Source organism: Pongo abelii, chromosome 18 (assembly GCF_028885655.2).
Source record: "Pongo abelii isolate AG06213 chromosome 18, NHGRI_mPonAbe1-v2.0_pri, whole genome shotgun sequence".
Lineage (NCBI taxonomy): Eukaryota > Metazoa > Chordata > Mammalia > Primates > Hominidae > Pongo > Pongo abelii.
The window spans coordinates 68,835,664-68,851,322 of NC_072003.2; the positions used below are offsets into that span (position 1 = coordinate 68,835,664).

At 45.4% G+C, this 15,659-nt stretch overlaps 2 protein-coding genes across 2 annotated transcripts; one reads left to right on the forward strand and one right to left on the reverse strand.

Annotated features, from left to right (window-relative positions):
• Positions 1 to 148: 148 nt before the first annotated feature.
• On the forward strand, positions 149 to 2,780 carry NIP7 (nucleolar pre-rRNA processing protein NIP7). The gene is given in 5 exon segments (NM_001132450.1): positions 149 to 211; positions 331 to 417; positions 519 to 657; positions 1,508 to 1,648; positions 1,860 to 2,780. Coding segments are annotated over 5 exon segments (543 nt in total). The 5' UTR covers positions 149 to 155; the 3' UTR covers positions 1,980 to 2,780.
• Positions 2,781 to 2,916: 136 nt separating this feature from the next.
• TMED6 (transmembrane p24 trafficking protein 6) lies at positions 2,917 to 14,975 on the reverse strand. Its single transcript, XM_002826585.4, has 4 exons — positions 11,924 to 14,975; positions 9,891 to 10,017; positions 8,152 to 8,300; positions 2,917 to 3,980 (listed from the first exon to the last, which is right to left on the reverse strand). Exons 1-4 carry the CDS (start codon positions 12,134 to 12,136, stop codon positions 3,747 to 3,749), a joined length of 723 nt encoding a protein of 240 aa, XP_002826631.1. The 5' UTR covers positions 12,137 to 14,975; the 3' UTR covers positions 2,917 to 3,746.
• Between the last annotated feature and the right edge of the window lie 684 nt (positions 14,976 to 15,659).

Sequence of the window (15,659 nt, forward strand, 5' to 3'; positions counted from 1 at the left end):
CCGGTGGTCGTCCAGACTATTGGGTGCTAGCGAGAGGAACTATTGGTACGGGGCTAGAGAGGAAGGCTTTGGGGTTGCTGGGGAGCAGCGAGCGACCTACTTCCGTTTCCAGTTACCAAGGCACGAGGATCCGGTGTTCCAACCCAGGGGGAAAAATGCGGCCTTTGACTGAAGAGGAGACCCGTGTCATGTTTGAGAAGATCGCGAAATAGTAGGAGCGCGCGGGGCGGACGCGGGAGTGTGTGGGTGTGATGGCCAGGGGTGGAGTGGGGGCGCGGTGCCGAGACCGGTCCGTTCGGGCGCGGTCTCCAGTCCTCTTTTTGCCCTCAGCATTGGGGAGAATCTTCAGCTGCTGGTGGACCGGCCCGATGGCACCTACTGTTTCCGTCTGCACAACGACCGGGTGTACTATGTGAGGTGAGGCGGGGCCGGGCAGGCAGCATGGACCCAGGGGAGGGGGGTCCTGGGTCCCACCAGCCTCCTTCATCCGCAACCTTGCTCCCCCTTTACCCTTTTAGTGAGAAGATTATGAAGCTGGCCGCCAATATTTCCGGGGACAAGCTGGTGTCGCTGGGGACCTGCTTTGGAAAATTCACTAAAACCCACAAGTTTCGGTTGCACGTCACAGCTCTGGATTACCTTGCACCTTATGCCAAGGTTTGTGGGGTGGTTTCCAATTCTGCCACGGGCGATGAAGTCAAGGATTAGGCAGACTGTCCGGCAGCTTCTCTCCCACAGAGTCCCTGACAGTGTGCTTGGAGGAGTGTCAGCACATGGAGATGTGTAGAGGTCTTGCAGCTTGGGCATGGTCAGGGCTATGGGATAGGAATGCTATGTGGCTGCGTAGGGTTAGTTTTCTTCAGCGAAGTAGAAGAGCCTGGGCAGACCCAGCTAGAGATCAGAAAGCAAATAAGTGGCAGCAATGAAGACACCGGGGTCCAGAAAAACAGCTGTTAACCTGGCCATGGAAGATGATCCTTGTAGAGTTAAGAAAATAACTTTTTGCATTTCTTTTTCTTTTTCTTTCTTGCTCTGTTTTTTCTTTTCATTTCTCTTTCCCTTTCTTCCTGACACAGTTTCACTCTGTCGCCCAGGCTAGAGTGCAATGGTGCGATCTCACTGCAGCCTCCGCCTTCCAGGTTCCAGCGATTCTTGTGCCTCAGTAGCTGGGATTACAGGCATGTGCCACCACACCTGGCTGATTTTTTGTGTGTTTTTAGTAGAGACAGTGTTTCGCTGTGTTGGCCAGGCTGGTCTCGACCTCCTGGCCTCAAGTGATCCACCTGCCTCGGCCTCCCAAAGTGCTGGGATTACAAGCGCGAGCCACTGCGCCGGGCAACTTCCTGCATTTCTGTTCAGGAGATGAACAGTTTGAGGAAAACATGAGTCTCTCTCTGTTTCCCTTAAAATTATTTCAGAAAATTATTCACAGATCCAGCAGCAAGCTTGTCTGCATGGATAGAAATAGTAACGTTTTTATGTCTCTTTGATTTTAATTCTCTTATAGTATAAAGTTTGGATAAAACCTGGTGCAGAGCAGTCCTTCCTCTATGGGAACCATGTGTTGAAATCTGGTCTGGGTCGAATCACTGAAAATACTTCTCAGTACCAGGGCGTGGTGGTGTACTCCATGGCAGACATCCCTTTGGTGAGTAGAGATGGTAGCTGTTACAGAACTCAAGTACTCTTATCAAGAAGGATATGTTTTCAATCTGAGTGCTTGAGAGAATAAATTCTCAGCACGTTTTGAATCCCAGAAAGACCAGAACTGTATTTTTTCCGTCTTTGTTATTTCCAGCCCTCAATATGGGCATATTGAATGACTTCAGTGAGTTAGTGTCTCTTCTTTTGAATCCCAGGGTTTTGGGGTGGCAGCAAAATCTACACAAGACTGCAGAAAAGTAGACCCCATGGCGATTGTGGTATTTCATCAAGCAGACATTGGGGAATATGTGCGGCATGAAGAGACGTTGACTTAAAACGAAGTCATTCCAAGGACAGACGGCTGTATGGAAAGGCCGATCTTTGTTTCCTGTGTTTGTGTGGACTCCACCATCATGTTGAATTTTGTCAACACTCTGACCTCTTCAGGGACTTACTTACTGTACTCTCTATCACTGACAAACGCAGGCTGGATTCTTATTATATATAGAGATGGCTCAAAAATGGGGTTTCAGATCTTTGTGTTTGTGATGAAATAGAATACTGTTTCATATTTGAATCAGAGGGCTTCTTGTTCTGAGAAATAGGTTCAAAATCATTGGAACTAGGAACAAGAATAGCTTATTGTTATCTGCGATAACACTTTGTTTTCTAAACACAAGAATTTTCTTTTTAATTAATATGCAACATAGACATTGCCATAACAGAATAATAAATCACATGCGGGGTTTTAAAAATGAAATTTGGCTAATAAGAGCAATTCAGCTATTTTTCTATACAGTAATTGGTGTGTAGTATGGAAGAAAAACGGATTCAAACCCCACTTCTGCCACCTACCAGCTATATGGCCTTGAATGAGTCATTTAGCTTTAATAAGGTTCATTTTCTTCTGTTTAAAAAGACACAAAACTTAAAAAACAGCTTTGGCCATCTACCTGAGAATTAGAAATTCTGATTTTTGGAATTAGAAATCATGATTGTAGGCTGGGCACAGTGGCTCACGCCTGTAATCCCAGCACTTTGGGAGGCCAAGGCAGACGGATCACTTAAGGTTAGGAGTTTGAGACCAGCCTGGCCAACATGATGAAACCCCATCTCTACTAAAAAAAAAAAAAAAAATTAGCCAGCTGTGGTGGCACATGGCTGTGTCTAGTTACTTAGGAGGCTGAGGCAGGGGAATGGCTTGAACTGGGGAAGCAGAGGTTGCAGTGAGCCGAGATGGTGCCATTGCACTCCAGCCTGGGCGCGACAGAGTGAGACTCCGTCTGATTGTAAAGCATCTAGTACAGTGTACAGTGCCTTGGAAATGACAGGTATGGAATAAATGGTTAAGAATTATTTTTATATTATATATATTATGTATTCCTGTTATTAAGTGTAGAGTTTTATGAGTATAATTTGATTATATTACCTTCTTTTTTACAAGCTGTTTTCTCAGTATTTTTCTTGGATGGGATGATCCTAGGCTGGAAAGTTTTTTTCATCACTATAATTTTATAAAACATAATTTTTTCTATGAACCTTTACTTACTTGACTGGATTGGACTAAAAGCACTGATCAGAGACCGCAACATAAAAATTCAGTCCCTTTGTCCTTCCCCGTGCCTCCCAAAGTTATTTTAAGATCCTTAGAATATTTCTTTAATATTTTATAGACAAAAAATTTAAAGACTACCTGTATTGCAAAATTAAACTATTTCTTTAATGAATATATTGCTTATTTTAAGTTCCAAAGGTGAAGTCTTAAGAATAAAACATTACCAACTCCTGCTTTTATATGTAAGCAAACTTGATTGTGGCCTTTTTCAACTCGTCTTCCTTCTAAGGTTTTCTGTTAGTCTCTAAGTAGACTCAGTGAAGGCTAAGGGACTGCTATATGATGAACAGTATTTTGATGCATACATTTAATACATACTAATTCAGAACTTTTTCATTGTTATTATTTTATTGCCATTTTGCTTTTTTAGATGTGTGCAGCAGACTAAAACATTAATGAGATAAATTGATTTTTGTCCCATAACATTACAAAGCTGATTCAACTAAGCCCCAGAAGAAAAGAGCCAGGGTGCTATAGTCACCTTAGCTTAGCATCTTGGCTTCTTTGTGTCTGTAGTTGTTGGAACATTGAAGAGACGCTTCAAGAAATACAGTTGCAGGATCCCAGAAAGAATAATAATGAGGCTCTGGGCTGTCGACCACCAGTTCACATAGTTATAGTTTGATTGGATAAGGAAAAAGTCAGCCATTTTCCTCATCCGGGCAAAGTTGTAGTATCGCCACATGTGAAAGATATTGTTCTGCACCTTTTGAGTGCTGTCCTATGAGAGAGAAAATTTTAAAGGGATTCTTCCAAACCCCCATCTAGCCTCACCTGGGCGCTCACCAACACTAACCTATCTGGAAGTCAAATAATTTACCCATATGATTTTAAGATGTACAGTACTATGATAGTTGTTGATAAATGTTGTGTTTGCTGTGTATGAAATATGGTCTGGATTTGAGTTTAAAATTTTTGTTTTTGTTTTATGAGACAGGGTCTCACTTGTTTGCCCAGGCAGGAGTACAGTGGCGCAGTCACAGCTCACTGCAGCCTCAACCTTCTGCGCGCAAGTGATCTTCCCACCTCAGCCTCCCTAGTAGCTGGGACTACAGGCACATGCCACTACACCTACCTAATTTTTTTTTTTTTTTTTTTAATTGTAGAGACGGTTTTGCCATGTTGCCCAGGCTCATCTTGAACTCCTGGGCTCAAGAGATCCACCCACACTGGCCTCCCAAAGTGTTGGGATTATGGTCATGAGCCACTGCCCCGGCCTTTTGTTTTGTTTTGTTTTTAAATAATGGAAAACTTCAGTTCTCAAAGTAGAGAGCTCTTCCAGAGGACCTCTAGATTTAGATGTACTCAGCACGTCGTTACCATTTCAGGTGATGTTTTATGTTCTCTATATGGTAGAAGACAAGGGCCTGTGGACTTTTTATTAAAAGGCCAGATGGTGAATATTTTTGGCTTTGCAGGCCCTTGTGACTGCCGAACTCTGCCATTGCAGTACAAAAGCAGCCACAGACAATATGTAATTGTCAAATGAGCATGGCTGTGTTTCAAGAAAACTTCCATTTACAAAAACAGGCATTGAGCTTTTGTGCATTTAGGAGAGACTATTAAGAAAGTGAAAAGTGGCCGGGCGCAGTGGCTCATGCCTGTAATCCCAGCACTTTGGGAGGCCGAGGCGGGCGGACTACCTGAGGTCAGGAGTTTGAAATCAGCCTGGCCAACATGGTGAAACCCCGTCTCTACTAAAAATACAAAAATTAGCCGGGTGTGGTGGCACACGCCTGTAATCCCAGCTACTTGGGAGGCTGAGGCACGAGAATTGCTTGAGCCCGGGAGGCAGAGGTTGCAGTGAGCTGAGATCGTGCCACTGTACTCCAGCCTGGCCCACAGAGTGAGACTGTCTCAAAAAAAAAAGGTGAAAAGTTGCCGGGCACGGTGGCTTATTCCTGTAATCGTAGCACTTTGGGAGGCCAAGTTGGGCAGATCACCTGAAGTCAGGAGTTCAAGACCAGCCTGGCCAACTTAGTGATACCCCATCTCTACTAAAAATATAAAAATTAGCCAGGCGTGGTGGCACCCGCCTGTAATCCCAGCTACTTGGGAGACTGAAGCATAAGAATCACTTGAACCCGGGAGGCGGAGGTTGCAGTGAGCCAAAATTGTGCCACTGCACTCCAGCCTAGGTGACAAAGCGAGACTCTGTCTCAAAAAAATATAAATAAATAAATAAATAAAAATATAAAAGTTAGCTGGGCATTGTGGCAGCCCAATGTACAATACAAAAGTACAATACAAAAGTAGCTGAGTGGCCTGTAGTCCCAGCTACTCAGGAGGCCGAGGCAGGAGAATCGCTTGAACCTGGGAGGCGGAGGTTGCAGTGAGCCAAGATCACGCCACTGCACTCCAGCCTGGGAGAGACAATGAAACTCCGTCTCAAAAAAGAAAAAAGAAAGTGAAAAGACATTGCCAGAATGGGAGAAAATATCTGCAACTCACATATCTTAGGAGGGACTTGTATCCAGAATATATAAATAAAATTCAACAGTAAAAAGACAATCCAGGCAGGGCGCGGTGGCTTACACCTGTATTCCCAGCACTTTGAGAGGCTGAGCTGGACAGATCACAAGGTCAGGAGTTCAAGACCAGCCTGACCAACATGGTGAAACCCTGTCTCTACTAAAAATACAAAAATTAGTTGGGCATGGTTGCACGTGGCTGTAATGCCACCTACTCAGGAGGCTGAGGCAGGTGAATCACTTGAACCCAGGAGGCAAAGGTTGCAGTGAGCCGAGATCACACCACTGTACTCCAGCCTGGACGACAGAGTGACTCTCAAAAAAAAAAAAAAAAAAAAATGTAAAATGGGCAAAGGATTTTCATTTTTCTGAGATAGGGTCTCACTGTCACAGCCTTGACATCCTGGGTTCAAGCAATTCTACCTAAGCCTCCCAAGCGGCTGGGACCACAAGTATGTGCCACCACACCCGGGTCATTTAAAAAGTTGTTTTATTTGTAGAGACAGGCTCTTACCATGTTTCCCAGGCTAGTTTCAAACTCCTGGGCTCAAGCTATCCTACCTCGGCCTCACAAAGTGCTGGGATTACAGGTGTTGGGCCAAATGGCTTGGCCTAAAATGGGCAAAGGACTCGAACAGACATTTCTCCAAAGAAGATAGAGAGATGGCCAATAAGCACGTGAAAAGATGCTCAACATTATTAATCATTAGAGAAATGCAACTCAAAACCACAAGATAACATTTCACACCCACTAGGATGACTGTAACAAAAAAGACAATAACAAGTGTTGATGAGGAACTAGAGAAATTAGAACCTTCATACACTGCTAGCAAGAGTTTAAAATGGTTTAGCCACTGTGGTAAACAGTCTCCAGTAATTCCACTTTCAGGTATACACAAAACATGCTAACACAAAAACTTGCATGCAAATGTCCATAGCCGTGTTATGATAGCCAAGAGGTGGGAAAACCTAAATGTCCATCATGTCCATTAACTGATGAATGGATAAATAAAATGTCTATCCATAAAAGAGAATATCATTCAGCCATGAAAAGTATTGATACATGCTACAACATGGATGAACGCTGAGAACATGCTAAAGAAGCCAGTCTTGGCTGGGCGCAGTGGCTCATACCTGTAATCCCAGCACTTTGGGCGGCCAAGGCGGGCCAATCACCTGAGGTCAGGAGTTTGAGACCAGCTTGGCCAACATGGTGAAACCCTGTCTCTACTAAAAACGCAAAAATTAGCCGGGCGTGGTGGCAGGTGCCTGTAATCCCAGCTACTTGCGAGGAGGAGAATCACTTGAACCCTGGAGGTGGAGGTTGCAGTGAGCTGAGATTGTGATATTGCACTCCAGCGTGGACAACAAGAGCAAAACTCCGTCTCAAAAAATAATAAAAATAAGCCAGTCACAAAATCCCATGTACTGTGTGATTCCATTTAAATAAAGTGTATAGAGGCCAGCCACAGTGGCTCAAAGTGCTGATTAATCTCAGCGCAGTAGCTCAAAATGCTGAGTAATGTCAGCTCAGTAGCTCAAAGTGCTGAATCTCAGCACTTTGGCAAGCCGAGATGGGAGGATTGCTTGAGCGCAGGAGGTTGAGGCTGCAGTGAGCTGTGATCAAGCCACTGCACACTGCAGCCTGGACAACAAGAGAGACCCTGTCTCAAAAATGAAGTATAGAATAGGTAAATCTATAGAGACAGTAGAACAGTGATAGGCAGGCCTGGGGTAATAGAATGGAGAATGACTAATGGGTAGTGGGATTTTGTGGGGTGGGTGGGTGATAAACTTCCGGAATTAGATGCTGATAGTTGCAAAGCCTTGTGAATATACTAAAAAACCACTGACTTATACACTTTTAGATGATGTACGGTGTATAAATTATATCTCAATTTAAAGAAAAACAGGCAATGGGCCAGATTTGGCCTGTCAGCCATACATAGTTTGCCAACCCTTGGTATAAAACAAAGATGGAATTTCAAGAGCTTCAAGTCATAATTTATTTTGAGACGGAGTCTCGCTCTATCCCAGACTGGAGTGTAGTGGCGTGATCTTGGCTCACTGCAACCTCTGCCTCCCAGGGTTCAAGCGATTCTCCTGCCTCAGCCTTCCGAGTAGCTGGGATTACAGGTGCACACCACCACGCCTGGCTAATTTTTGTATTTTTAGTAGAGACAGGGTTTCACCATGTTGGCAAGGCTGGTTTCGAACTCCTGACCTCAGGTGATCCGCCTGCCTCGGCCTCCCAAAGTGCTGGGATTACAGGCGTGAGCCACCGTGCCCAGCCAAGTCATAATTTATTAAGAAATTCACATCCCCTTGCCTGTTTGGTTTCTACCTAAATGAAGTCATCTTCCCTCTGAAGTTAAAAATCAGTTTCCACAGACGTTTCTCTTCCACAAAACACTTCCTTACCTCTATTGCATCCAGAGTATCGTTCAGTTGTTTTCTTTCCTTCTGTTTGTGATCAGTCTCAGGCCCCTCATAGAAGACTCCGAAGTTGAGGTACACTTGCACAGAACCGAAGTGATTATGCTGATTACTTAGACAAAGCTGATAAAAACCTGTAGGAATTCTTAGATCATTACCAAGTCTTTGGTCTCCTCCCCTTTGTTAAGGATTCCCTGGAGGTATCTGTCCTCTAGTTTTGGAAATTCTACTACAGGACCTTCTTTTTACTTAGAAAGTACAAAGATCCCGTTTTTGACACGGAAGACACGGACCTTATGTTAAACTTATACTAAATATTACTTATTATATTTGGCCAAATTTTAGTAACTCATTCTTTCCATACTGGGTAGTGGCAAACAATGTTTTCTCTTTAACATATAATTCCCACATCTTCTATTAAGGAACTCCTGCTCAACAGATTGAGTTGAAGTCAAGAGCATGGTGTTTGCCTGGTCCTTGTACACCATTACAGCTAGGGACACCATCTTGAACTTGAAATTAGGAAAGATAAAAAAAAAATGGATGCATAGTGCATGAAAGCAGCTCTCCTGGAGTGATTGCCTCCAAGGCGGTCTGTACAGTGACTCATGGTTTGGTTATATCTGTTGGGGCTGGGGTTGCCTCCCTTTGTGTGTGCGGGGAGAGGGGGACGTGGGGTGGGGAGTGGGTGGGAAGGAGCGAGGTGGAGAGGACCAGTAGAAGATGGATGGGGTGGGATTAGAAAGGTGTGGCAGTGTTTGAAAGTCAAAATGATTGGAAGGCACTACTGGCATGTAGGGGCCAAAGACGTTCAAGATTTTTTTTTTTTTTTTTTTAGACTAGTCTCGCTCTGTTGCCCAGACTGGAGTGCAATGGTGCTCTCTCGGCCCACTGCAGTCTCTGTCTCCCGGGTTCAAGCGATTCTCTTGCCTCAGCCTCCTGAGTAACTGGGATTACAGGCACCTGCCACCACACCCAGCTAATTTTTGTATTTTTAGTAGAGACGGGGTTTCACCATATTGGTCAGGCTGATCGCGAACTCCTGACCTCAGATGATCCGCCCGCCTCGGCCTCCCAAAGTGCTGAGATTATAGGTGTGAGCCACCGCGCCCGGCCTGTTCAAGATCTTTTAACACTGATACATATGCTGTGCTTCATAGTGAAGGACTGTCTGATGCCCCTGTTGAGAAAATGTCTTTTTCAGTGCAGCTGGCTAGTAAAGAGGGCAGTTAAGACACTGGTGCTGTCCAAAGTGGGACAGGCTTGACCTGGCTGGAGGAGTGCTTTGTTGTGGAGTATGGATATCTCACATGGATATCATGCATTTTCTTTTGTTCTGAATCTGCTTTTAGTAACTGACTCAAATATTCTGATGACTGGAAAGAAATGCTTCCCTGTAATCCATTTGTTAATTGGAATTCTGTATTATAAATGGCTCTGTTTTTTGGTCACTTTCCCAGAATCTGATCAACTGGAGATGACGAGATAAAATTGAGCTGCTGAACCCTAGACTTAGAATGCTCACCTGGAGTCTTGCCCCCACATCGTCAGTAGACTGCCACTTGGCACCCCTGGAGGTCAGCAGCCTCCAGCAACACTGGTTTTTGGTGTTAAAGGCTGAATTTTTTTCCTACTGTTAAAACATCTCTGTATACTTCCTCATTATTTCTGTAATTTCATAGGACCCTATGATTATTATAATAGCCATGGTAATGAAAACAGACCTGTCTCTTGGGTAGAGAAGTTAATCTGGCCCCGAACACCCTGGGAGGTGTCTATGAGAAATCCCTGTGGGTTATGTGCCGTGGCAGCAACATGCCAGTCATGTGACATCCCCACTGTCCGCTGAACCTGCCAAGACACATTAAATAGGTAGCAGAACCCCTGCTACATCACGAGGAAGCCAGCTGAGTGGTAAGATTGACGTCCCACAGTCATCAGCACAGCGGTCTCTGTCTGGGGTGCGACTGCCCAACCCCCTGCTGGGGCTTGGAGTTGATTGGAGGATTCTGAGGTGTCACAGTGATGGTGTTAAGGGGAGGCAGCACAGCATTGCTGAACGTCTGCAATGTAAGAAACAGTACAGCAGGACAAAGAACTGCCCAGAATGCCAACAGCACCCGTGTGAAGAAGACATGCCTTGCTCGGACCACACAGCTGGTGTGGATCCGTTAAAATGTATGATTCTGGGCTGGGCACAGTGGCTCACGCCTGTAATCCCAGCACTTTGGGAGACCGAGGCGGGCAGATCACAAGGTCAGGAGTTCGAGACCAGCCTGGCTAACATGGTGAAACCCCGTCTCTATTTAAAAAATACAGAAATTAGCCTGGCATGGTGGCATGCGCCTATAATCCCAGCTACTTTGGAGGCTGAGGCAGGAGAATTGTTTGAACCCGGGAGGCGGGGATTGCAGTGAGTCGAGATCACGCCACTGCACTCCAGCCTGAGCGACAGAGCAACACTCTGTCAAAAAAAAAAAAAAAAAAAAAAGTACGATTCTGGCTGTAGAATTTTTTCTTTTTTTTTGAGACGGAGTCTTGCTGTGTCACCCAGGCTGGAGTGCAGTGGAGTGATCTCAGCTCACTGCAACCCCCACCTCCCAGGTTCAAGCGATTCTCCTGCCTCAGCCACCCAAGTAGCTGGGATTACAGGCACATGCCACCAAGCCCGGCTAATTTTTGTATTCTTAGTAGAGATGGGGTTTCACCATATTGGCCAAGGTGGTCTCGAACTCCTGACCTCAGGTGATCTGCCTGCCTCAGCCTCCCAAAGTACTGGGATGACAGGTGTGAGCCACCGCACCCGGCCTGGCTGTAGAGTTCTTGAATGAACTTGCTTGGTGGTTGAGCTCCCCAATGATGTCCCAGATTTGGGCATTTGCTGCTTGGCAGTGCACACCTACAACAAGCACTCCACGGACACTCGCTCCCAAGCTAGATCTGGATTAGCTCAGGCCACAGTGAGCTTAGTAGTGGCTGCTGTTCCAGTAGAAATTCAGAGGTAAGAAAAGTCTCTGATAAGTTTATTTAAAATAAATGTTGTTACAGTGGAGTAAGATCAACAAAGTCTATTACTATGTAAACAAAAATTAGAAAGTTAACAGATTTCTAAGATAAAGAACAAAGGAAATGAACAGCCTCTAACTTTCATATTGAGTTCACCACCCTTGGACAGCATGATATAAGACCATAGTATGGGTAAAAGTACTTGACCTTTGAGTAAGTAACTTGAAAACACTTACCGTCCTAAAAAAAAATAAGATTAACTGGCTGAATACAGAAAACTTGACCTAGTGAATCTCTCTCTGATTTGCCAGAATTGCTCCTAAAGGCAGCAGAACCTTTACTCCCCCACCCCCATAAGCTGAAGCAGCCTTCTTTGAAATCTCTGGATCAGTCTCCAAAGCACCATTATCCAATTTTGTTTTAATATATTAAAAATGTATTCTCTCCCCTCTCATCCCCAAATCCGAGTACATGTAATGATTATCTTTTCAGGCAGAGGCACCCTGTCTGCCCCATGACTTTGAGCATGGCCCCTGATGTGAGAAGCCAAACCATATGTTTTAGCTCCTGTTGGTGATTATTCACCCAGCTGGAGTTTCCCTCTAACTGCAGGTCCATTTCATTAACAGGTGGGGAATCACAGCATAATAAAGACAACCAGACCTTGTTTTGGCCTAAAACCTGACCCACTTTATGAGTAAAGGAGAAAAAAAAAAAAAAAAGCCCCCAGTATGGCCAGTCACCCACATACCTCGTAACTGAAATAGAAGTATCCAGTCTGGTGGGCAAACTGCCAAAAGCATTCCGTGCCTCCTGGAGGGATCATGATGGCAAAGTCATATCGATCAGCTCCATGGAAGAGTGGCTGGTCCCCAGAGCCACTTAGAGGTTCTGTCTTCTGGCTCCTGGCAGACGTCACTAGATTCAGAACGACCAGCCCAGCCCCAAAGAGCAAAGGGGACATGCCGCTTTCTGGAGCCTCCTCTGCAGGTGAACTGCTCGTAGCCCAGGGGAATCAAGTCGTTCAGACAACCGCTGGGCTAATGATTAACTCCACAAGTCACATTTAGGCCCATTTCAGGGCCACACATAGATATTCATAATAGAACTGCCATGATACTCCCATGTTTGGCTCGCAGGAGGAAGTTTTGCTTTCACCTCAAAACCTCAGTGGCTTACCAACTTCATGGGTGCTACACAGAATCTACCACCTCAGAAGAGGTCTTTCCACCCTTCATTAGGGCTGTCATTTTTTAGTTCCTGCTTCTTGGGGATATAATACTGGGTAAGTTTACAACTTTCTGAATACACTGACAAAAAGTTGGCTGGGGAGATTGTTCTCTTACATCAAGTTGCTCCTATAAACACATGGGGCAACACTTCTCTCTGCCCAATGCTGCAGCTCAGAGCAAATCACAGCATGTGTGTGCAAAGATGTAAATGGATGAATACAGTGCCAGGATGGTGCTCAGACCCCTCCACTGACAGTCCTCGTCCTGATGCCTTCCACCTAACAGTCACCTAAAGCTATCCAAACCCACTGAAAGACAATTATATTATCCAAAGCCTCAATCTTTTTTTTTTTTTTCTGAGAAGGAGTGTAGCTTTGTCACCCAGGCTGGAGTGCAGTGGCACGATCTCTGCTCGCTGCAACCTCCACCTCCCAGGTTCAAGCGATTCTCCTGCCTCAGCCTCCTGAGTAGCTGGAATTACAGGTGCCTGCCACCATGCCCAGCTAATTTTTGAATTTTTAGTAGAGAGGGTTTTACCATATTGGCCAGGCTGGTCTCAAACTCCTGACCTCAAGCAATCCGCCCGCCTCGGCCTCCCGGAGTGCTGGGATTACAGGCATGAGCCACCGTGCCCGGCCTTGATCTTTCTTTTATTCAGGTCTTCTTCAGCACCCATGGGGGGAAAAAGCTATCCAGAACCCACTTAAAGACAATTATATTATTCACATCCTTAATCTTTCTTCTTTTATTCATGATTTCAACACCCACCTCCTTCATGGCAGGCACTGAGCTAAGATTTACCTGCATCTTATTTTATTCTCACAATAGCCCTGCAAGGGAGGTATTGTGAGCTCTGGCATTAGAGATGAGGACACAGACATTCAGAGATTCCAGTGGTGGCTCACGCTCCCACAAGCACACCTGGCAGAGCTGGGTCCCCGGTGGAGGCTCATGCTCTTAACCACCAGGCAGGACAGTGTTTCTCATTCTCAAGCTGTCAGTCTCTGAGTTCTGACACTGCCTAACCATTTTTTAGTCATAATCTTTTTTTTTTTTTGCTTCCTTGAGATGGTATCATTCTGTCTTCCAGGCTGGAGTGCAGTGGCACAAACATAGCTCACTGCAGCCTCACCCTCTTGGGCTCAAACGATCCTCCCACCTCAGCCTCCCAAGTAGCTGGGCCCACAGGAGTGCACCACCACACCTGGCTGATTTTTGTATTGTTTGTAGAGACGAGGTTTTGCCATGTTGCCTAGGTTGGTCTCAAACTCCTGGGCTCAAGTGATCCCCATGCTTTGGCCTCCTGAAGTGCTAGGATTACAGGTGTGAGCCACTGCGCCTAGCCTTAGTCATAATCTTAAAAAACAAAAAACAAAACGGCATTAACACCTTCCAGCAATGATTTGCATTGACTCAAAATGTCACAAGCTAAGTAGGCAGAAAACAGACTCTATACGTGTGGTTCAGTTCTAGCAAAGGCCAAATGACATCACAACACTCTGGGAGCACAGTGGCTCTGTGGCAGTCTTGCTCAAGTGATAGAAGAGTCTGGGAACTTCTATCAGCACACGTGGCACAGGCATCCCCCACCCGAGTCCCACCACCGTCGCAGTCCTAGCACTGGTCATGTCATAAGCAGTGACTTGGTTTTGGTGAAACAATCATCAGTTCATAGTGAGTTTTATAGTTCTACAGAAGCTGTAAGCATAGTTTTATCTTTGTACACATTTCAATAACTATAATAAAAACAACACTGAATTACGTGAAAAAATATTAATGAACATAGGCATTCTCAAGTTTAAGAAACACTGATGCCGGGCGTGGTGGCTCACGCCTGTAATCCCAGCACTTTGGGAGGCTGAGACAGGCGGATCACGAGGTCAGGAGATCAAGACCATCCTGGCTAACACGGTGAAACCCCATCTCTACGAAAAATACAAAAAATTAGCCAGGTGTGGTGGCAGGTGCCTGTAGTCCCAGCTACTCAGGAGGCTGAGGCAGGAGAATGGTGTGAACCCGGGAGGCGGAGCTTACAGTGAGCTGAGATAGGGCCACTGCACTCCAGCCTGGGTGACAGAGTGAGACTCCATTTCAAAAATAAATAAATAAATAAATAAATAAATAAATAAATAAATAAAAAAGAAACACTGATTAGGATATTTTGTTTCCCTAAATGCATCAGTTTCACTCCTCTACCTGGAGAGCGCCATTGAATCACATGAGAGTTAAGGGGAAAAAAGCTTCTGGATTCTAATCCGGTTCAGAGGGAGACCAAACCAGCTGCAGGCAGAAGGCGGCTGGCCTGAAAGGAGCTCAAGTTCTCAACTTCTCCCTGTGGTTTCAGTTGGGGTTGGTTGATAGAAGAACAATAGGTACTAAACCCCAAAATGCAGTTAATAGGTAATGAAGCTGTGTGAAGTTTCCAACTTGTAACTAATGGATGAATTTTTTTTTTAATTTTTTTTTGAGATGGAGTCTCACTCTGTCACCCAGGCTGGAATGCAGTGGTGCGATCTCAGTTCACTGCAACCTCCACCTCCCAGGTTCAAGCGATTCTCCTGCCTCAGCCTCCCAAGTAGCTGGGACTACAGGCGCCTACCACCATGCCTGGCTAATTTTGTATTTTTCAAAATTTTTTATTTTAAACTTTGTTGTTTTTGAAAAGGAGTTTCACTCTTTTTGCCCAGGCTGGAGTGCAATGGCGCCATCTCCGCTCATCACAACCTCCACCTCCCAAGTTCAAGCAATTCTCCTGCCTCAGCCTCCCGAGAGGTTGGGATTACAGGTGCCTGCCACCATGGCTGGCTAAGTTTTTGTATTTTTAGTAGAGATGGGGTTTCACCATGTTGGCCAGGCTGGTCTTGAACTCCTGACCTCAGACGATCCTACCCTTCTTGGCCTCCCAAAGTGCTTGGATTACAGGGGTGAGCCACGGCTCCCAGCCAGTTTTGTTTTGTTTTGAGATAGAGTCTCGCTTTGTTGCCCAGGCTGGAGTGCAGTGGCACGATCTTGGCTCATTGCAACCTCCATCTCCTGAGTTCAAGCGATTCTCCTGCCTCAGCCTCCTGAATAGCTGGGATTACAGGTGCCTGCCACCACGCCCCAGCTAATTTTTGTATTTTTAGTACACAGGGTTTTACTATGTTGGCCAGGCTGGTCTCGAACTCCTGACCTCAAGTGATCCTCCTGCCTTGGCCTCCCAGAGTGCTGGGATTACAGGCATTAGCCACCATGGATGAATTTTAAAACTTCAGC

Coding starts and splice junctions, on each gene's coding strand:
- TMED6 (XM_002826585.4), bottom strand. CDS start 12,136: ATGTCCCCTTTGCTCTTTGGGGCTGGGCTGGTCGTTCTGAATCTAGTG. Junction 10,018..11,923: donor ACTTCTATTTCAGTTACGAG/GTATGTGGGTGA, acceptor GTGTCTTGGCAG/GTTCAGCGGACAGTGGGGAT. Junction 8,301..9,890: donor CTTCTCTACCCAAGAGACAG/GTCTGTTTTCAT, acceptor GAATTCCTACAG/GTTTTTATCAGCTTTGTCTA.